The sequence below is a fragment of the Vigna unguiculata genome, chromosome 1 (genome assembly GCF_037176805.1).
Source record: "Vigna unguiculata cultivar grain cowpea cultivar isolate G323 ecotype 2 chromosome 1, ASM3717680v1, whole genome shotgun sequence".
Classification (NCBI taxonomy): Eukaryota; Viridiplantae; Streptophyta; class Magnoliopsida; order Fabales; family Fabaceae; genus Vigna; species Vigna unguiculata.
In genome coordinates this window covers 1,329,521-1,352,392 of record NC_140792.1, presented here as the reverse complement: position 1 = coordinate 1,352,392, position 22,872 = coordinate 1,329,521, and the positions used below count along the sequence as shown (strand labels likewise).

The 22,872-nt window shown below is 30.0% G+C and overlaps 2 protein-coding genes and 1 long non-coding RNA gene across 8 annotated transcripts; 1 reads left to right on the top strand and 2 right to left on the bottom strand.

Annotated features, from left to right (window-relative positions):
* The first annotated feature begins 437 nt into the window (after positions 1-437).
* LOC114190152 (uncharacterized) lies at positions 438-2,144 on the top strand. Its single transcript, XR_014995474.1, has 3 exons — positions 438-537; positions 656-729; positions 1,888-2,144. It is a non-coding gene; the product is annotated as an uncharacterized LOC114190152 (long non-coding RNA).
* Positions 2,145-4,962: 2,818 nt separating this feature from the next.
* Positions 4,963-12,789, bottom strand: LOC114175493 (protein ZINC INDUCED FACILITATOR 1-like). Of its 6 annotated transcripts, XM_028060251.2 has the most exons (18): positions 12,674-12,776; positions 12,412-12,598; positions 11,980-12,020; positions 11,073-11,133; positions 10,885-10,987; positions 10,696-10,798; positions 10,565-10,618; positions 9,827-9,889; positions 9,629-9,678; positions 9,445-9,520; positions 8,454-8,630; positions 8,283-8,370; positions 8,095-8,180; positions 7,725-7,832; positions 7,533-7,577; positions 7,343-7,431; positions 5,499-5,542; positions 4,963-5,231 (listed from the first exon to the last, which is right to left on the bottom strand). In XM_028060251.2, exons 2-18 carry the CDS (start codon positions 12,560-12,562, stop codon positions 5,122-5,124), a joined length of 1,449 nt encoding a protein of 482 aa, XP_027916052.2. In that variant the 5' UTR covers positions 12,563-12,598; positions 12,674-12,776; the 3' UTR covers positions 4,963-5,121. The 6 variants fall into 6 exon arrangements, with proteins under 6 accessions (XP_027916052.2, XP_085530214.1, XP_085530204.1 ...); XM_085674088.1 differs by lacking the exon at positions 7,533-7,577 and having other exon boundaries at positions 7,626-7,832; positions 12,679-12,789; XM_085674078.1 differs by lacking the exon at positions 7,533-7,577 and having other exon boundaries at positions 7,626-7,832.
* Positions 12,790-18,376: 5,587 nt separating this feature from the next.
* Positions 18,377-20,298, bottom strand: LOC114179530 (hexose carrier protein HEX6-like). The gene is made up of 2 exons (XM_028065903.2): positions 19,779-20,298; positions 18,377-19,553 (listed from the first exon to the last, which is right to left on the bottom strand). Exons 1-2 carry the CDS (start codon positions 20,226-20,228, stop codon positions 18,474-18,476), a joined length of 1,530 nt encoding a protein of 509 aa, XP_027921704.1. The 5' UTR covers positions 20,229-20,298; the 3' UTR covers positions 18,377-18,473.
* Positions 20,299-22,872: the final 2,574 nt, after the last annotated feature.

Below are 22,872 nucleotides of genomic sequence, written 5' to 3'. Positions count from 1 at the left end.
TATTTTCATAATTCTCTTTAGTTTTGAAGAACATTTTCTCACTACACTCTTTTTCATTCTGTTTAAATTGTCCAACTCCTTCAATATCTACTAGATTCACAACTTTAATTGTATTTTTTGTTTTCTTTGTACGATTTTATTGCAATCTAAAATATATAAACCCCAATTTTTAATGTTCAATTGTATAAACTTCTGATTTATTAGATAATTTTTAAAAAATATCTTTTATTTTCTCTTTGGTTCTTATTTTCATTTTATTTGAAGAATTCTTCTTTTTACATAATTTTTCATTCTCTTTCAATAGGTTTGTTGTAAGCTCTCTTTTTCTCCTTTTTCAGCTGAGTATTTGGGCCTAGCCATTTGTGGGCCTAAGGCCGGCCCGATAAGGGGACCCAATACCCTTGCTAGCCCCTAACCCCTTCATTCTGTTCCATTTTCAGAAACCAGCTTCTCTTCCCTCCCTTCATCTCAAGCAAGGTGCTCTGCTAGGGCATCATCCTTACGTCTCCAAGTTAGCAAAACCCATTCTATTTTCAGGTAAGCTGAGCTTTAGAGCTTCTGGTTTGTTCCTTCTCCTTTTCGCACTGTTTAAGCACGTTGGTCAAGTTAGGGCTAAGTCTCTTAACTTCGTTTTGTACGAATCTTCCTGTTTCAGCTCTCTAATATAGTTCTTGGAGCCGTGGTACTTTCTGTTGCGGGTCTGTGTCGTGTTGTTAGCATCTAAGCAAGGTAAGGGAAGCTAGTTTTCTTCGTCTTTCATTGTAGGTGCTTGTTTTCCCTTCTGTGGTTGCATAAAATGAGTTGGAAAATGTTTGTGCTTGTGTGAAAATCAAAAGTATGATGTTTGGTTTGTTTGTTGTGGGTTGCATGCGCGGAACAGTGGGGGAGAACTGGTATTCTCGCCCAGGCGAGCTCGTCTCGCCTAAGCGAGAATAGCAGAAGCTCGTCCAAGATTCTGCCTTGAGCGCTCGCCTCGACGCACTGTTTCGCTTAGGCGAGAAGGCCTCGCCTGAGCAAGAGCTCGTGAATTCTCCCAGGGGCCACTGTTGCATGTCTCACCTAGGCGAGAGCCCACGATTTTGAGTGAGGCAAGCACCTCGCCTGAGCGAGGTCCCTAGCTTGGGCGAGGTCAGTGCAGTGGTGAGTGCGGGCACTGTCTTCATGACTGTTTTGATGATTTGATGCATGTATTGTCTAAATTATTCTTCCTAAATATGATGTACGTGAATATGCTTGGGTGTTTGGACTTATGAATGAAATTGGCATGCTTGGTATGAGGTTGATCATGGATTTGTGGCTTTGTAATGTCTTAACATGAGAATTGGATGAAAGTAATAAGGGAAGTGGAATTGTATGAGAAAAATGATTCTGATTGTGTGATAGGCGTAATTCCATGAGTCTCGTGCGGAGATCTCATGGTGGTGAGTAGTTTATATGTTAGGATAAGGATTCAAGTAAGGATCGCATCCCGAAACTCTAAAGGGTCATTGAATCTCAAGTAGAGCAAACTGACCCAAGTGGTGAGAGTAGCGGGAGGCCCTAGTCTTTGGCAGGATAATGGCCTTAGACGCTTGAAGGCTAACCTTGTGTGTGGTAGGGTGAAACCCATTGGCAATGGCTATGCAGAGCAGTAGAGGCCACCACAAGTACAAACGTCCAGTGAATCCGATCCTAGTATATGTATCCGAATAATTGAGTCATAGAGTCTTGCTTATTTGTTATAATGTGATTCTCGTGCCTACTGTGTTGTATGTTTGGTTTGTTTCTAAATATTTCGCTGTAATAACATGCATAATTTAATTCACTCTAGCTTACCCTGCTATTTCTTTTGTGTGTGTGTCCTTGTTCTGATTTCCCTTTTGTGGTGATCACCATTGGTGGGAGCAGATGAAAATACTTCTGGAGGTAGGCTTGATGGTGGTAGCGGTGCAGTTTAGTGGGCTCGTTGATGTGGCCCTCGAAGGACGATTCTCTTGCCCCAATGCCTTTGTAATCTCTTGCTCTAGGAGCTTTTATTTTGCATAACTATGAATCTGGTTGTTTCTGTTTTGGCTATGGCATGGTTGTATGCCTAGAACCCCTTTTCAAGTACTCGTTTGGATGGCTGTAAAAGTGAACTTTTTGTCTATGGTTTTCATCAGTTGTCTTGCTCTTTATTATCATGATCATGTGATATTTTATTAAGTAGTCAATTCTATTTAAATGAGATGTCATATCTGCTCATTCAATACCCACTTAATTCACCTAAATTCTCAATGTACTTTCTTTCTCAACATTAACAAAAAAAGGGTTAAATATGTTTTTGGTCCCTCAAGTTTGAGCGAAATTTGGGTTTAATCCCTCATCAAAACTTTTGACCAATTTAGTCCTTCATCTTCCAAAATGCGTGAATTTAGTCCTTTTAACCAAATTTTGTTAAGTTTATCTGACATTTCAAGCGCATTTCATGATAGTATTTAAATTATTTATACTGTTTGACACATTTTTGTTTCAATATTAACTTAAATACTATCATGAAATGCGCTTGAAACGTCAGATAAACTTAACAAAATTTGGTTAAAAGGACTAAATTCACGCATTTTGAAAAATGAAGGACTAAATTGGTCAAAAGTTTTGATGAGGGACTAATTACAAATTTTGCTGAAACTTGAGGGACAAAAACATATTTAACCCTAACAAAAATAATAGATGTTGTAGTTGTGGTGCAAATTTTTATTGTGTAATTTACTTTTTTTAAATTACTTTAATATTTAAACAATTATAGTCTGATACCGTGTTTTAATATTTATGTAAACTTCTTTCTTGATAATTGATATGAAAGAAATATATGTCCTCTTAATAATAATAAATGTTTGTTGTAATTTTTAATTTTCGTAAACAGATTATTGAATTAACGTTTGGACCAAGATAAGTAAGTATAAATACAAATTTCATAGGGATGCAGTATTTAAATATTTTTTACTATTTTTTCTCTTCCTTCGTTTAAGAGTAAAATTGAAAATAAAGACAATTTTGGAGGTACAGGTGAAATGCTGCTTGGATGCAGGGAGAAACTCCTTCTAAATTCTGAATATTCTGGTATGATTTTGTTGTGAAATATCTGTCCGAAGTCCCGACACAACCTTATAATCTGTTTGACATCTTTTACCTTCTTAAACATATGGGACAGAAGAAATGCGAAATACTATCCCATATGACCATGGAAAGAATGAAATTCATTTTTTTTTATTTTGTTATGAAATAATACAAAATTATCGTTTAATTTTTTGTTTTATTAGACGATGTAATTTAAAATTTTTTAAAGTTGATATTCTTAATTTGTAAACTTTTAATATAGAAAGAAATACTGTGTAGAGGTTTGTTTCCTCAACGGGTTGGTATCACTAAATTTGAAAAATGCATTTACCAATCATATATTTTTCAAATTCTTTTCAATTTTTTAACTTAATTCTTAAATTTTGTTTCTACGTATATTTATAAATAAATATTTAAAATATATTTATTAATGTAAATATTTTTTAATTTTTAATTGATTAATTAAAATATTTAAATAAATAAATTAAAATAATTATATTAAATTAGTTTATTATAATTAACTATTGAAATTTGTTAATAATTTAAATTGTAATAATATTACACATAAAAATAAAACAAACAAAATGGACTACAGGATAGTTGCCTCCTCATAAAAGCGAACTGAAACTGGACCAAAACAAATTAATGGCCAATATGTCTTTTTCTTACCTATTGACATGATATTTGCGGATCACACTTTATCTTGACACTCTAATATGTAAATTGATTTAAATTTATAACTTATTTTCATAATAGATAATAATGTAATTTGTAATTTTTAGTATAGTAATTATTTTTATATAAAGTATATAATAATAATAAAGAAATGATATAATTTGAATTCGTAAATAGATAGACTCTTAAATTGTTCTCACCCTTTTGATTTCTGGTATGTGTATGAATAATGAGGTTCAAGGTTTGAAATATTTTATACTAATTTGTCATGAGATTTGATAACATACTATTTTTTAGATGTGTCTGATCGTGTGAAGTTGTTTGTCATACATATCTGGATGGACTTGAGAGTAGATGGAAGAGTTCATGGGGAACATGAGATACATATAAGTTTGGTATAGGTCATGAACTAAATGTTTTTATTTAAATTGAGTAAAACAATAAACTGAATATTTTCTTAAAAACTGGAAATATTGATAAAAACAAGTCAATTCTAATAGTATTTTCTTTATATTAATATTTATGAAAGAAATTTAATTTTTTGAATAAACGGGAATGTAAAATTTTTATATCGTATTAAAAAAAATCTTCAAATATTCATTTTATATAAGACATAATTGATATGAGAAGAAATTATTAGAGTGGATAAGCTTCGACACATTTTAAGTGAATTTTTAATATAGAGGATTTCGTACAAACTCAACCAAAACATAAAAATATAATAACATAAGAAATGCTCAATATAAGAGAAATTTAAACTGAATAATAGACGTAAAAGTAAAAAAAAAAAAAAAACATTGAAAATGAAACATCAATTACTTTGATGGAATTGAAAAAAAAAAAAGTAGTGAACGAGAACTTAACACAAGTATTAATTTTTTGTTTGTCATTCTTTTTTTTTTTTTTTACAAAAGTACATACAAGTATTTTTTTTTTTTCAATGATCGATAAGTTCATTTAATCTTGTATATTCTCATAACATTTCTCATGATCGATTATTTTTAATTAAGATTGTTACAACAGGGCCATCTTTTAATAGAATCAAGTGTAAAGTTGTTCGATTCAACCCATTTTAACTAACTTTTTATTTCTTTTCAATCAGTATGACACTAATGTTTTGTTTACTTTGTCCAATTAAAGAATTTATAAAAACTCTATTATACTCATTTTAATTAATTAATTTATTATTTTCAATGCACATTAACACATCCATACTAAAATCTCAATGATCAATGTTCAAATAGATGTTAACACAAACAATCATAATTATTTCATCGTACATATGGCTTAGTTATGATCTCAAAACTCAATTAATACAATTTATCCCTAAATTTTTCATCCTTATAGAAAATTCATTAATATTAGGGTTACTTACTGCTCTGATGGTGGTGCTTCATTCTTCACTCTCAAGAATGGTTTGAACATTAACAGTACCCCGAGTCCTTCAACAACATTCAGGGCCAGGAATACTATATGGGTGCCTGTAGTTAAATGTATAAAGTGAGTTTCTAGCAATATACCAAGAAGAAGAAAACATGTTTTTATAGCATAGTCCAAAAATACTAAGCACATATGAAGAGATTAGAGTAGGGTTTGCTTCTAAGAAATACTCTATGTTGGAAAAGGAAATGACAATTATTTTCTTGTTTAGTTAAAGAAAAATAAGTAAAACAAAAATAACTAATTTTTTTTAAATAAAGTAAACATTATTATGAAATAAAAATTAACATTTGAAATAATAAACATACCCGGAAGGAAAGAACCATTAACATGCTTTTGTGACCAAGATAATCTACATGGACGAAAATAAAAAATTAGAAATCTAATAGATTTGTCCATAAAATTGTTGGAAATAATTTAAGTGTGAATTAAAATTTTACATTGGATAGAAAAGATAAAGTTAAACACTATATAAAAATAAAGACTCATCATTCTATTATCTTAAAATTTTTGGTTAAAAGTGGTGTCAAATGTCTTATATGTGTAAGACCACTGTTATATATATATATATATATATATATATATATATATATATATATATATATATATATATATATATATATATATATATATATATATATATATATATATATATATATATATATATATATATATATATATATAACCACAACCTCTCAATGACCAACCCTAAAGTAAAGACTCATAATCTCATTGTCTTAAATTTTTGGGTTAAAAGTGATGTCAAAATGCCGCATATGAAACATAACCCAACAAAAAACTATATGCAACTAAAAAAATATTAATTTCAGAAATTAGGGGTGGGCAAAAAATCTATTTTTTTTGATCAAATTCACTTTTGCTTTGATCCAATCCATTTAAAATCCATTTTATTAAAAATCCAATCAATTTAAAATTCACTTAATGGATCTGGATTTCAATCTAATCTACATCTTATATATTTTATGGATTGGATATCCATTCTATAAATCAAGATTTTAAAATATGGATAATCCAAAAAATCCAATCCAAAATTTTAGTTTAAATTTTTAGTTGGATTAGACTAAAGGTTGAGATTGACTAGGCTAAATTCAGACTTGGACGAGCCTTGATCGATGACCTGTACGGACCGAGCAGGCCCGACGACCATAAGAGGTTGGCCGGGCTTAAAGATATGAACGGGCTAGGAGGGCCTGACAAACCAGACGAGTTGATCGGGCCCAACGACCCAGAAAAATCGGTAGAACCTGATGACCCAAACGGGCCTGACGGGCCCGATGACCAGAACGGGTCAAGCCAACACGAAGATCCGAACGAGCTAGGTAGGCCCGAAGATCGAAACGGGCCAAGGGAGCCCGAAGATCGAACGGCCTAGGCGCGCCTGGAGACCCGAACGGGCCAGGCGCGCCTGAAGACCCGAACGAGCCAGGAGTGCTTGAAGACCCGAACGGGCCAGGCGTGCCTGAAGACCTGAACGGGTCAGGCAGGCATGAAGACCCAAACGGGACAGGCATGCCCGAAGACCCGAAAGGGCCAAGCGGGCCCAAAAACCCGAACGGGCCAGGTGGGTCCAAAGACCCAAATGGGCCAGACGGGCCTGATGACCCGAACAAGCATGGCGGGCCCGAAGACTTAGATGGAGTAGGATGGGTCAGGCTGATGACTCAAACGGGTCGTGCCCGACGACTTGTACGGACTGAGTCATGTTGGCCTTAAGGACTCAAGTTTTAGAAAATTCAATTTAAATTTCTTTTATTAAAAATGGATTCTGAATTTTGAACTTGATCCAAATATTTGGACTGGATTTAAATCTTTATCCAAATATTTGAATTTGGATTTTAAAAAAATCCAAACTAGTTTTGCTAAAAAAATGGAGTTGAGTTGAAAATCTAATCTAATTATTTGAATCTAAAATAGATATGGATTGAGTTATTAAAAATCCAATCTATGTCCACTCCTATCAGAAACTTGTAATGCAAGAGAATTACAAGTTCATGTGGACATGGATGACAGAACCATGTCCACATAAACATAACATCAAAATTCATATGCAAGAGAATTAGGATTTATCTGTAGAACTTTTAGTGAACAATGAATAAATTTGAAACGTTGAAGAAATGAAATGGACACTCACAAGGCACCAGCACTAGCAGGACCAATTGTTTTGAATGCTGACATACCAGTCATGGCAATGCTATTAGCTGTCCCTCTTTGATGTTGTTCCTGTTTTCCAAATCAACATAGCATATATGTTCCAAAACTCCTTAAACAACAATCTTAACTTTCGGAAATAATTTAAAGCAAAGGTGGTGTCAAACATTTACCACTGCTTTATTTTGCAGAAGGAACAAACTAGTTGCAATCGTCTCCTAAATCCAGTAACAACAATGTTATAAAAAACTTTGCAATGAAATAACCTTTTTATTTTTTAAAACCAAAATGATTTCTTGAGGTTTGGTGAAGCCATTGCGATTCACTTGCATCCTCAATATCGCTGAAGAATGAGCTGCACTTACAATCATTACATTCTTCAGAATGGAGACAACATTGATCACTAGTTGTAGTGTGAAGCCAGACAACCTTGTCACGAAAGGATAACATTGCAATAGAGGTATGGATAAAACCTACATATAATGCAAAATTACAAATGAAATCGGAATTTAAGTGTGAATGTTTTACATTAAATAAAAATGAGAAAGTTGAAAAATATATAAGGAAAAACACTCCTAAATATATTATTTTAAGATTTTGAGATGAAAATAATATCAGTCTCATGTGAATTAAACTCGTATCTCATTAGTATCATGTTTTTGGGTAAATCTACTCAAAATACCATCAAATAATAATTCAAATTACTTTACAGGTAAAAGTTAAAAAACTAATTACCCCTGTTATCTGCACCAGAGTAACAGGTCCACAAGCTTTCTGCACTAATCGGTAAAGGCTAAGTTGGTAGATTGTAATAGCAAGACCTAATCAAGTTAAAAGATGTTAGTAATTAAGAAAAATGTATGTTAAGTGATGCACAAGTTAAAAGATGTTAGTGACAGGCATGTATGAGAAGAACAATGTACCTGAAATTGCGAGAACATTACCAACATCATCACTTGTGAAGTTTAAACCACCTAATCTTGTAGGACTTAGTGCCCACAATGAGAAAACCTAGGGTAGTGATGAATGGTAGGTAGATTAGTAGTATCATGAGAGAAGGTTAAAATGGTAAAATCCTTTAGTGGAAATACTACCTCTTGATAAGCAACATCATGCAGTGAAAAAACACAATATACAATTATAGATGACATGAAGGGCCAATTTTGAAAGATGCTTTTATCTTTCTCTTTGCCTGTCCCACAACTTTTTATTTCCAAAACTTCTACATTGTTGGTGGACTCAATGCTATCATTGTGATTATGAAGGGTCTCCTGCAATGATGCAAACATTTTTTTAGTAAGTGGGACTTTCAACACAATCTCTCACGCTGAGGTATATACATCTCGTGCGTAAGTTTAAAAATAGATGATTCGGTAACGACACAAGATAACGGATAGAACAGAACGTCTAAAAAATCTTCTTAGGATAGACTTTTTAAACAATGACTTTGATATCATGTTAGTAAGTGGGCTTTGCGCTCTCATTTATATATTATGAAATTATCTTATCTCTAGTCAATGTGAGACTTTCAACAATTTTTCAATAAATAATAAATTTATGCCTAATATATATATATATATATATATATATATATGGGTTAAATATCTTTTTGATCCTTCAAGTTAAAGTGAAATTTGAAATTAGTTCATCTTCAAAATTTTTGACCAATTTAGTCATCCATCTTTAAAAACGCGTGAATTTAGTCCTTTTAACCAAATTTTGTTAAGTTTATCTGACTTTTCAAGTGCATTTCATGATAGTATTTTAATTGTTTACACTGTTTGACACATTTTGGATTCAATGTTAACTCAAATCTTCTCCTAAAATGCGTTTAAAATATTAAATAAACTTAACAAAATTTGGTAAAAATGACTAAATTCATGCATTTCAAAAGATAAATGACTAAATTGGTATAAAGTTTTGAAAAGAGACTAATTTCAAAATTTACTGAAACTTGAGGATAAAAAAACTTGAGGATCAAAACATATCTAACCACATATATATATATATATATATATATATATATATATAAACACAATATTTAAGAGATTGATGAAGTTATATGGCATCATTTGCAGTACTTACTGGCAGCCAAATGCAAGCAATTGCTGAAACAAACGCAAAAGCTGATATTATGAAGCACGGCAAGAAGTATGGAAACCTGCACAGCGAGAATCACGTTTGGCAAAACAGCTAAAATAAACGGAGAGAAACAAATTTGAAACATTAAATATTCTTCAAAATTACCAAATAACAAAAATGAACACACCTATCCCAAAATGAATCCGCTGGAAATACATGTGGGTATTTTAACACTGGCTGTAAAAAAACAAAACGAAAAAAAGACACATATAACTCTTTTTAATAAATATTAAGATTATATTAATAAAAATATTGAAAAAAATAATATTAAATCATTAGTATAAATACTGGGATATTAAAATATGTTAAAAGTTGACAAAGTTACCTGAGCTAAATAACCTCCCAATGCTGGACCAATCACTAACCCTACACCCCAGGCAGCAACCACCTGAAATCAGATTTAAGTGAATAATTGCTCATTGAAAATCAAATAATTTCTTAAAAAAAATAGGAAAAATATTTTTTAACAACTAAATTTTAACAATTTTCTTATATAACTTGAGATGACACTTTTTAAGTGGCTTCCAACTTTTTTATTTTTTTATTTTTTTATATTCTAAAATTACTTAAAAGATGTCATCAATTTATAAAAAGAGGCTTAAATATGTTTTTGGTCCTTTAAGTTTAAGTGAATTTTGGAATTAGTCTCTTTTTGAAACTTTATGCCAATTTAGTCCTTCATCTTTAAAAATGCGTGAATTTAGTCCTTTTTACCAAATTTTGTTAAGTTTATTTGACATTTTAAATGCATTTTATGATAATATTTGAGTTAACATTGACACGAAAATGTGTCAAACGGTGTAAATAATTCAAATACTATCATGAAATGTGCTTGAAACGTTAGATAAAATTAACAAAATTTGATTAAAATGACTAAATTTACGTATTTTTTAAGATGAAAGAATATATTGGTCAAAAATTTTGAAGATAAATTAATTTCAAATTTCACTGAAATTTGAAGAACGAAAAACATATTTAATCCTAAAAAAATTATCAAAATTTAGTCCTGAAAATATGATCGTTCAAAAATAGTACTGTACAAAAATTGGTGAGACTTAATTACTGTTGAGAGTCCTAGAGCTTGTTCTTCTTCTCTGAAAATTTCAGTAGCATATGCCTGTTATAGAAAATGTTGTGTTAGATCATATATACTATTTACTATATCTATATGCATATAGCTATAGAAAACAAGACCTTTATTGGTCCAAGTAAACCATTTAAACTTCCAAGAAGAAATCTCATGCTAATAGCCATCCAAAAACTTGTGCTGAGACCGAATAGTGTGTTGAAAATGACACTGAAATGAATAAGGATCAGAATAGTTAGCAGAAAAAAACATGATTCATGAAAGAAAGTATCAACCTCAGTGAAATGCACACTTACACAGTGATGATCCCAATAATGATAACAGGTTTTCTACCATAGCGATCAGAAATCATACCCCACAATATTGATGTCAAAGCCCTACCAAACATCATTGATGATCCTACAATGTTTCCTCCATCACATGATGACCACCAAGAACATGTAAATAATTCATCACATCATTGTACTACAAACACAAATCTTACCCACATAACCAGCATAGGTACTTATATCTTCCTCTGTTTCTGCAATGTTAAAATCTTTCACCTGAAATTAAAGATTCTTTGTTATGTATATCAGATCAATGTAGGAACATGTTCTGATTCTTTTACTCAAAATATATAATGAAAAATTACTCTTCTGTGAATTGGGGTTAGAGTTTATTCTTGAAATGGTCAAAAAGATCAACCTGACTTAAATATAGCAAATCAAACCAAAAAAAAAAAAAGTTAAATATGTTTTTTGTCTCTTAACTTTTAGTGAATTTTGGAATTAGTCAATTTTGAAATTTTAGACCAATTTAATTATTCATCTTTCGAAATACGTGGATTTAGTCATTTTAATCAAATTTTGTTAAGTTTATTTGACATTTTAAGCGCGATTCATAATAGTATTTGACTTAACATTAAAACAAAAATGTGTCAAACAATATAAACAACTCAAATATAATCCTGAAATGTATATAAAACATCAAATAAACCTAACAAAATTTGATTAAAAGGACTAAATCCACGTATTTCGAAAGATGAAAAATTAAATTGGTCTAAAATTTTGAGATTGACTAATTCTAAAATTCAAAATTAAGGGACCAAAAACATATTTAACCAAAAAAAAAACTATTATTTTCAAAAGTGATGCTCAAGCATAAGCTTTATGTTACTGCATTTTTAGTCAAAGTTCAAATAATTAAGAGGCTGAAATTGAAAACAGAAACATATCCTGCATAATCAGAGCAACTTCCATGAAATAAACACTATCATAAAATTCAGATCTTCATCATATGGGAGGAGGTAACAGTAATACTAATAGCACTGTCTTGGATTCGAATCACCACCGACAAAAACTAATATACTAAAAGACTAAGATTGATCAACTGTAGAAATTTAAACTCACCATGAAATAAACAAAGGGAAAGAGTGATGCAACAGGCAACGCTGTAATTGATGAAAAAAAGAGAGATATCAGTGAGAAATATAATTAACCACTCTATTTTTAAACTAAGGCACACAATTTCAGATGTTCAAGAGAAAGATCAAAAACCATATCATTGAGTTCAACCAGTTTCATCATGACTAACTCAGATCGTTTTTGTCATCTCGTAAACATAGAATACAGCTTGAAAAACACTAACTATAGTTTAAACTTTAACTAAAAAGGCTGAAAAATCTCACTTGTTGCAGAAAAATTGAGTTTTGACAAATTTTGTAGCCATTTTTATAGAAAAGCTTAAAAATGGTATGATATACAGCATGAGCAAAAAGTTGTCACAAAAACAAAAACCAACCACCCCAGAAGAGAAATTTGGAAGAGAATTGAAGTTCTTACTGCCACTCAACACAGCCAACCATATGAAAGAAAGATTTACAAAGGAAACATCCTTTTTCTGCTCCTTGGCTTGATCCACCTTACAACCAGGACAATTCTGATGATACTTTTTCTTCAACAATGGTGAAGTTTCAAGTTTCTCCTCTTCCATCTTTGTGATACAATCTCACTTCTTCTTTCACAGATCCTGATAATGGCAATGATTTAGAGTGTGAGGAGTTAAAGCCAAACACTAGAGTGAGTAAAATTTCTATGTTTTTACCTTACCCTACCACCTTGGAAAAAAACTATTTTGACATCTTCTTTCTCTGTTACAAAATATTTAACAAGTCTAAACAATGGAGATTGTCAAATTGGAATATAAATCTTGAAGAGTGTGAAACTATCTTTTCTCTACCATTTTTTATAGTATTTTTTTACACCATGCAAACCACGCTGAGTATCATTATTTTCACCTATACAAATAATGGAGCATCATGGTTTTACATTATATTTTATTTTATAAATAATCAGTAAAAATAATTATTTTAAATATTAACAGAATTTAAACAAAATTAATAAAATTTAAAATTTTATATTAGAATTATAACTTTTTTATTATATTAAAAATAAATATGTTAATATTTATTAGGGTTAAATATATTTTTAGTTCTTTAAATTTTAGTAAAATTTGGAATTATTTTCTTTCACAACTTTTAACTAATTTAGGTATTTTTAATTAAATTTTGTTATGTTTATATGATGTTTCAAGCGCATTTCATGATAATATTTGAATTGTGAATTTTTTACACCGTTTGACACATTTTCGCTTCAATGTAAATTCAAATATTATCATATACGTTTAAAATGTCAAATAAACTTAACAAAATTTGATAAAAATGACTAAATCCACGCATTTCTAAATATGAAGGACTAGATTGGTATAAAGTTTCGAAGATGAACTAATTCCAAAATTTACTGGAACCTTAAGGGACCAAATACATATTTAACCTTATTTATTATATTAATTTTAATTTGTTTTTTTATATTATTATTTAACAATCATAAATATTATTATTTTATTTGAAACTTTTGTTCACTTAAATATAATATTTTATTATTAAAACGAGTTCTAAGATGGAAGAAGAAAAAGTGAGTGTAAAATGACAAATTTTCATAAATAACAATGTTGCCAACTTTTAGAATTATCATTTCAATGGTTAAAGATCTCTAATATAGTAGATACATACAAAAGATAAATTATATAATATAAATGGATGTGCTACAATTTTTTTTTTTTGTAATCAAATTTGATTTTTTTTAAATACATTATTCATAATTTTCTTTATACAAATAATTTCTTTTATTTCAACTTTAATTATATTTAAAAATGACAACATTTTCTTTCTACTAACCAACTCTATGTTTCACTCTCCAACATAACCAATTAAATTATATGAACTAAGTAAACAAAAGCCAAACATTTTCCGTAATTAATCTTAATATTCTTATAATGAAGGATGACTACCAATATAAAATAAAATAAAATAAAATATTATGTTGAACATTAGTAACGAAAAAAATTGAATTTAATCTAAATAAAGTAATTATACACTCTACTCTTTATTTTTTACATTATAGTGATACATATACTTTACTTTAAAATATATATGAAATTAAAATTAATATAAACATTATATTTTAAGTATAAAACAAAACTTAGAAAAAAAAGGGTGAGCTACAATGCAACAGCTTTTATATTTTCTTTAGTTAGAAATAATGAATGCATCTTAAAATTAGAAGGACAATAACTTCGAAAATTTTAAGGAAAAACACATTTTACCATGTAATAATTCTTCTTTGTTCTCTTTCTCAAGAAACCATATAATTCTAATAATACTCATTATTTCTTTTAACCTATTCATATCACATAACTATATTGCAAAAAAAAAAAAAAGTTGCTGACGTGTCTGAGCCATCAAAATCTACATATTTATAATTTTTTTTGAACATCACTTTCTACTTTACTGAAAATAGACAAAATAATGAATAGATGAACGAAGACTTTGGCTTGGCTCCATTCCATCTGTAATGAAGCTAAAAGCACGTCATAAAAGTGATTCCAACCATGACATATTACTCAAGGTAATCAACGAATTTTAACCTACTTATGTGACGACAAAAGATAGGAAAAAGTCAATTATATTTCCCGTAGAATGATGTTTCGAATTTAAGTTTCAGCCAATATAAAAGTCTATATTGTGATCAATTAAAAATTATGTTTTAAAGTAACTTTTATGAAACCAAATATAAAAGTGTGACTTTCGTGATTATAGTTGTTGACTTCCGTTGAAAATGACTTCCGTAATTGGAAGTGACTTTCACAAGAAGAGATTAGTGATTTAGTGACTTTCGTAAGAGACGTGAATTTCGTAGTGCCCGGAAGTGGACTTTCGTAGGTCTGCAAAAAATATCACCGGAAGTCGACTTCCGTCAATACGTGACGACTTCCAGTGAATGGTATTAAGTAACGTTGGCTTAACTCCGGATGTCGACTTCCGAAGATATTGGATTCCGGATGTCGACTTTCGGTTGCTTTTTCTTTCAATAAAAATTTTGTAATATTTATTATTTTATCGTTATTGTTATGTAATTTTTCTAGGTTACGTTGTAATTTTTTTTTACTTAATTTTAATGTAAATAAGTTTTGATATTAATTAATTAAAATTTTAGTTAATTATAATTTAGAATAATTAAAATTTTAATTATTTATGATTTTGAATAATTTTAATTTTAATTATAATTTTAAATAATTTTAATTTTGAACAAATTTATTTTAAATTAATTTTAATATTAATAAAATTAAATTAATTAAAATATTGATTAATTTTATTTATAATTAAATATAATTTTGAATAATAATAATAATTAATTATAATTAATTATTATTTTGAAAAATTATAATTATAATTATTTATAATTTTGGATAATTTTAATTATTTATACTGTTTGAATAATTTTATTTTTAATTAATTAGAATTTTTATATGTTTTTAAATTTGTTAATTACAGACATGGCTAAGACAAGAGGAGCATTTGTACGTCGTGGTGGCTCAAGTTCTTCACATGCTGAGGCTTTTGAGCAGGAGCCTAGGCAGAGACCTACTGCATCTGTTCGCAGAAGAGGTAAGGGTATCTTGCATTATAAGTGTATCTTGTATTATAAACTTGCTTTATTGTTGTGACATTACACTCACTATTTTCTTTCAAAGTAAGTAGAATATTTGCTGGCTTGACTTGACTCTTAGACATGTCAACAAGTAAGGACTGTTCAGAAGATTTTAACCTCTCAGCAAATGGGTGACCAACTAGCGTTTGAGACACATCATGGTTATGATATCCACACATTACCTTCAACATACAACCATCTCCATTACTAATTGGTTTGCCTCTGAGTTTAAATGAACAATCACATTTTCTTGTCCATAGACACTAGCTGAACATCAGATTTATATTTCCTATACTTACCACCCCTTTCACAGCCTAACAATACATACATTTTTCTCCCAGGTTGACCAATAGCTTTGTCAGATCTGATAGTGACAACAACAAAATCAAGATGAAATGCTATCCCTCGAACCCACTAAATCAACTCATCTCGTGTTGTAAATATCTGATCCGTCGTAAAATTATTTGTACAGTCTCCGTCACACATCTCATATATAAAAGAAGAGAAATCTGATGAGACTCGAATTTACTTATGATTTCATGAAAGTTAAAGTGAGATCGTTCATGTTAGATAACTTTAACCACCTATAATCTAACATTAGTAATCAATACCACTTTTTTTCAAAATAAAAAAATATATAAAAACAAAATTAAAATATTCCTCCAACAATAAAATAAATATAAAAAAATAAAACATACATAAACAGTAAACCATAAAAAAATAAAATTAAATCAATAAAAAAAATATTCATTCAAAAATATAAAACAAACAATAAATAAATAAATAGTAAACTTAAACAAATAATAATTAAAACACACAAAAACATAACAATAAAAAATATATAAACAAAAAATAAATATTCATGTAAATAAAAATTAAATAAATAATATAAATAAATAATAAATAAAGCATGAGTTATTATTCAAACCCTAACAAAATTAAAAAATAAAACAAAATAAAAAAAATCACTTAATCTATTTACATTACCAGGCTTTCTACGGAAGTGAAAAAGAAAATAAAAAAAATGTTATCTTATGTTATCTTAGCTTTATGCATCAGGAAGGAAAAGAAAGAAAGAAAAGAACATATGCTACCACATCCTGAGAAACAAAAGCAACTTACCACTTTTGGAAGAAAAAAAATCTACTCACCGAAAGTCGACATCTATTAAATTTCATATCCGAATGTCTACTTCTGTTTTACACGGACACCAGATGTCCACTCCTGGAAGTTGGAATTTTTTCACTGTGTTACAAAAGTCGACATCCGTATGTGGAGAAAAAATAACTTCACTTCCATAAAGGAAGTCCACTTCCGTTTTACAGAGATACTTTCGGAAGTAGGATTTTTTTATTGTCTTACGGAAGTCAACTTCCGTATATGGCTAATGGATGAAAAATGACTTCCGTAACATGCATAGAACATTAAAAACCCAGCTCAGTTTTTTTTTTTTTTTTTTTCACCTAACATTTACCTCAAACATAAATTTATCAAATATAAACTTATGCGTACCATTTTTCTGGGAAGAAATGAAGCAAAGTGGTGAAATACTAGTGGACCCTGAACTATAAAATTCACACTCAGCCAACAACAAAAGTTCTTTTACTGCAAGTGGAAGTGAAAGTGAAAAAAGAGGGAGGTGCAACAGTACATATACAAACACTAGTGTCAATTAATTCAGGCAGTCAACTACTTTTGTCACTTCATAATTGTTTAATTATTACGTTTACCTAATTAAAATTTTTTATTTTTTAATTTTTCAAAGGCATAAATGGAAGAGCATAAATATTTGGAAGTGTAGTAGAAATATTGGGGGTGCAGGAAGAAACCCCCAATATGTTTATATTATTTTAGACCAGCAGTAGCTTTGAAAATACTAAAAGAAAATACTATTTGTTCGGACCTGGGCATATTTAAGTTAACATTAAAGCAAAAATGTGTCAAACGATGTAAATAATTTAAATACTATCATGAAATGCACTTGAAACGTAAGATAAACTTAACAAAATTTAGTTAAAAGAACTAAATTCGCCCATTTTGAAAGATGAAGGACTAACCATGGAAACCGTACTGAAATATAATGTCCACTAATTTCACCAATACAATTAATTATTTTAAATATTAACAGAATTTAAACAAAGTTAATTATGTAAAAAAAATTATATTAAAGTTATATTTTTATTATAATTTAAACAAAATTACTAAAATTAAAATTTGTATTTATATTTGTTATATTGATTTTAATTTTAGTCTTTTTATACTATTTATGAAAAATACAGTACAAAAAATACAAATAGCAAAAACAAACATATGACATTATCTTAATTACACCTCTCAACTTATCATTTCAAAATTCAAATTTCTGTAACTTCTTTAAGTAGTTGTGTTATGTTTCCATTTCTAGCAAAAGTTACGAGTTTATTGTGTTATATTTTTGTTGTTAAAGGTCATTATTGTGCCATATTTTGTAATAATCGACAAACGAGGCTTTAAGATGAATAATCTAAATAAAAAATGACAGTTTAATAAAAAAAATTAATAAATTTTGAAAAACTAGTTAGGTAAAAAAGTACTATTTTATCATTTTATTTTGGTTAAAAAATAAAAAAAATAATCTATTTTAATTCTAGAAATTTTGTAAAGTTTGTAAAAACAAAATTGTAAGAATATAATTTTCCTAATCTAAAATGAGTCTATGAATGTCAGTTATATTGTTTGATTTGATAATGAACGAAAAACTCAATAATTAGAATCCAACTTTCCAAACTGAAAATCATTTTATTGCTTTATAGTACATTTGAGATGACATATAGACAAATGATTAAGCTAACATCGGTAGAACATTTGGTTTAGAATCATATGGATATCTCAAGTTTATGCTCTTTATCACTCATTTCACCTACTATTCTCTTCCAAAACCAATGTTCTTGCCACACTTTCTCCATCTCTTCAAGTGGCACGCTTTTGGTCTCCGGCAGAAAATAGTGAACAAATAGCGTCATGACCACCATCCATCCTCCAAATAAGAAGAAAATCCCAGACTTCAAGTGGCAAAGCATGGTGAGAAAAGTCTGAGAAACGGTGAAAGTGAAGATAAGGTTCACTGCCACCGTGATGCTTTGCCCCACTGATCTAATTTCCAAAGGAAAAATTTCACTCGGCACTAACCAACCCAATGGCCCCCATGACAACCCAAACCCAACAACATATAAGCACACCATAGCCAAAACCACAAAAGCATACCCTTTGCTCAATCCACCATGATCTTTAAGATGAAAGGCCATTATAGCACCGATTATAACCTGTGATGCAAACATCTGAATGCCCCCAATCATGAACAAGGCTCTCCTTCCTAGTCTATCAACTAAGAACATCGATATGAATGTCGCGGCAAGACCTATGATTCCCGTTATCACAGCTGACAACAGCGATGCACTTTCTCCTAACCCCATTGTCCTGTAAAGTAAAGGGGCATAGCAACCGATCACGTTTATCCCTGTCATTTGCTGGAAAAACGGCATAGCTATTGCCATCACAAGCTGAGGCCTGTACCTTCGTTTCAAGATGATCTTAAGCGTTTGTTTTTCATCTGTTTTCGTAGAACTTGCTCTTATAAGACTGTCAAGTTCTTCTTGCACGTCTTCTACGCCTCGAATCCGCTGGAGTAGTAACTTCGCCTTTTGATGGTCATGGCTGCGTTGGATTAAGCTGTTGGGAGTTTCGGGGAGGAAAATTGCACCCAGTGTTAGGACTGAGGCTGGTACTGCTGCCATGGCCAACGACACACGCCAACCCCACCCACCTTTAATCTTCTCTGCTCCGTAGTTGATTAAGGTAGCAAACACACTACCTATGCAAACGCTAAATTGGAAGCCGTTGCTAATTGCTCCTCTTAGTCGTGGTAGTGCCATTTCAGATAGATACACAGGAACAGCCTACAGAAATTACAGATAGATACAAAAAAAAAAGAAACAATTTTCATTTTGTCTTCAACAGTAATGAACTCAACAAAAAAGAAGCTAGATCCCAAATTTCAGGAAAGTAAATTATTCGGTATGTTAAACGGTATGTTACTACACACCTAATAATTTTACATCGTTTCAGAGTCGAAGTCTAAAGTATTTGTAAGAGTGTAGAAAAGTGAGGGAAAAGATAGCTACCTGGTTTGCAAAACCAACCCCAACTCCAAGCAAAAGTCTACCAAATATGAGCATGAAGACATTGGAAGCTGCAGCTCCGAGAGCTGTACCGGCCAGGAAGGCGGCGCCGCCGGCCAGAATGGATGGTTTGCGGCCAAAGGCTTTGGTGACATGAGAAGAAAAGAAGGAAGTAACGAGACCAGCAACATAGAGAGATGATGTAAAAGAGGTCAAGAGTTGGCTATCAAATACACAGTAGTTGCTGACTTTGGCTTCTTGTTTCTTGACATACACTGTGTGGAAGAACTTCTTCAGAAATGAATCCATGGAGGTCACCCCTCCGGCTATTCCAATGTCATAGCCGAAGAGGAGACCTCCCATGGCAGCCATAGTACAAGACACCACAACATAAGTGGTTATCTTACCATTGCTTTGGACATTTTCACTTTCTATGGAAAACCCAACAGCCATTGATAGCCTCTTCTTTAGAACACAGGAAGAGGCTTAGAGAGATTATTGATTCAGGTTTCATATATGGTTCGTGATGATAATTTATAAGCAAGTGGTGCTTTTTGATCTGTGTACTCAACCTTAGGTTTGAATTTCACCGTAACTGTGATAACTGTCACTGTTGATAAATTTTGGTTGGTTAAAATTGTCTAAAGTTGATCTTATCTCTAAGTAACTTATATCTAGTTAGCAATGTCGAATTTGCTTTGCTTCTCTGACAGAATACGATGTTGTATGTGATGTGATGAAAGACAACACCTAAAGCATTTATGTCTGTAATAATTGTGCAATTAATTTGTCTAAGTTGAGCTTGTGGAGGAGAAATGCATGGGACCAAAACATCGTGAGGAGCTGCTGACACATATATTTGACATGTGCATGGAACATTGAACATGTTGCGGAATTTGTATAACCTACTAGAGTGAAATTTCTGACTGAAAAAACATCACCGTTAATAATCCATCTGTTAGAAAATAACTGCCATGGATTCTTATATGAACATCAAGTTTTAAACACTAATAAACATCTGGTTGATTTAGTTTTCTTGAACATTTTTATACTGAAAAATGTTATTTTAAAATGGATTTGATGAGTTTTTAGAGAGATTACTTAAAAAGATCATAGGAATTAAAATAAAATAATATTTTATAGATAATCTATATAACAGACCTACGTACGATCACTATGATTGCTATTCTGATATAGCACAGTAGAAGGTGATCTGTATTTAATTTTTTCTAAATTCTATTAAAAAATAAAGCTGTTTTATAATGTCCACATATTGTATACTTACTAGTTTGGACCACACCGAGCCTCAATTTTGTATTATTCTTCTATTATATCTCTAAGTTACACATATGTTGATATATTAAAAATCTCTTTAATATATTTTAAAATATTAAAATAAATGTAACTTGAAAACACACTAACTGATCAAGAAAAAAAAAAGAGAGGAAATACAACTTTCACTTAAGTTAAATAATAACTCTCAACCGTATAAATGATGTGGCATAGAAAAGAAAAGTTTTCATTCTTAGTGGAAAGGATTTCACAAAATAAAATTGATCATGTTTTTATGGATTGTGGATTTAAATGTTAAAATGGTTGAATATAGTGAATAACGTATATTTTTTTTAATTGATCCAGAAATATAATCTTTACTTTCTATTTTGAAATGATCCTTTAGCTTTTGAATTCAATGACTATGAATACTCTATAATGCATCTCTCAGACATCATTATTATCTCTTTTTTTTTTATTACCTGCATTCTAAAACCAAACACTTATTATTGAGTGTCTAGTACCTTATATAGGTCAGCAACCTAAGAATCTTAAGGGCATGTTCTTTTGTGCTCAAATCGCTGTTAAAGACAATATAGGAGAATTATTGTGTTATTTTTTTTTTATGAAAACAAGGAATGAAAAGTAATAATTTGCGAGATACATCCATATTTTGCATCCCGCTATTTTGAACAGATTTGAGAGTGATTTTTTCAGTTTACCAATATGCCCATAGCTGTTGCCATTGTTGCTCATTCACGGAGATAGCACTGAGCAACAACTTTGTTTTTGAAGAAGTAATGAAATCGAATACATCGTAGTTGAATCCGATTCCAAATTCAATAGCTTTTGTTCAATTTACCCAATTACATTTTTCTTGTATCTGATTCCAATATGAAAGGATTTTCATGTTTAACGGTTTAACCAGTTCCATTTTGGGTGTACTTGATTCCACTAATTTCTCCACAACTTTGTTTCATTTTTTTTTCTTTGGTGAACAAAATTTAAATATTTAATTCAAATAAAATATATTATAATATTTATTTTTTCAATTAATAAATATCATTAATATTCTTAATTATCACAGAAAAAAATCAAAATTAATTACAACTTATCTAATTATCATTTTATATTACTTTTAATAACAATGACAATTTGGTAATATAAATTTTTCATCAATTAAATTTTATTTTTTATTTTAATCTTTCACATACTTTCACAAAATTTATTCTTAAATTCATTCAACTTTTTAAAAATAAACAACATAATCATCACCTTTAAATCCATTCAAAAGAACACACTTAAAAAATTGGAACAGTCGAAGATGGACAGTTAGAAATCAAGGTTAATAATCAGATGAAGAGGAGAACTTGAAAAATCAAGGTTAATATATATATATATATATATATATATATATATATATATATATATATAATTAAATATGTATATAGTGTTAAATATTTGTGACGTCTGTTTATTAGAATAAAGACTCACAATAATTAATAAAAAAGCTTATTATCTTTTTCTTTATAATATATAGTATTTAATATATCATATTGTAAATAGAGATGGCAAATAAACTCGTCCCCGTTTTGACGGGGAATTTCCGCATTGACTGGGTATGGGTATGGGTATGGGTATGGGGATGAATATATCACCGCCATATACTCGTCTCCGCCATATCTTCATCCTCATTTAAATTATTAAAATATTCACAATTAATTAAGTAACCTTATATATATATATATATATATATATATATATATATATATATATATATTATATTCTTTTTATTTTTTATTTCTTCTAAATATTTGGTTTGTCA

Bases quoted from the DNA above. Each gene is read 5' to 3' on its own strand.
- LOC114179530 (XM_028065903.2), bottom strand. From the start codon at position 20,228: ATGGCTGTTGGGTTTTCCATAGAAAGTGAAAATGTCCAAAGCAATGGT. The intron at 19,554-19,778 runs GTAGCTATCTTT...TAATTTCTGTAG, and splicing joins GGGTTGGTTTTGCAAACCAG to GCTGTTCCTGTGTATCTATC.
- LOC114175493 (XM_085674088.1), bottom strand. From the start codon at position 12,562: ATGGAAGAGGAGAAACTTGAAACTTCACCATTGTTGAAGAAAAAGTAT. The intron at 9,679-9,826 runs GTAACTTTGTCA...GTTTTTTTACAG, and splicing joins TGGGAGGTTATTTAGCTCAG to CCAGTGTTAAAATACCCACA. The intron at 7,432-7,625 runs GTTATTTCATTG...TTTGGAAAACAG, and splicing joins TGGTTTTAAAAAATAAAAAG to GAACAACATCAAAGAGGGAC.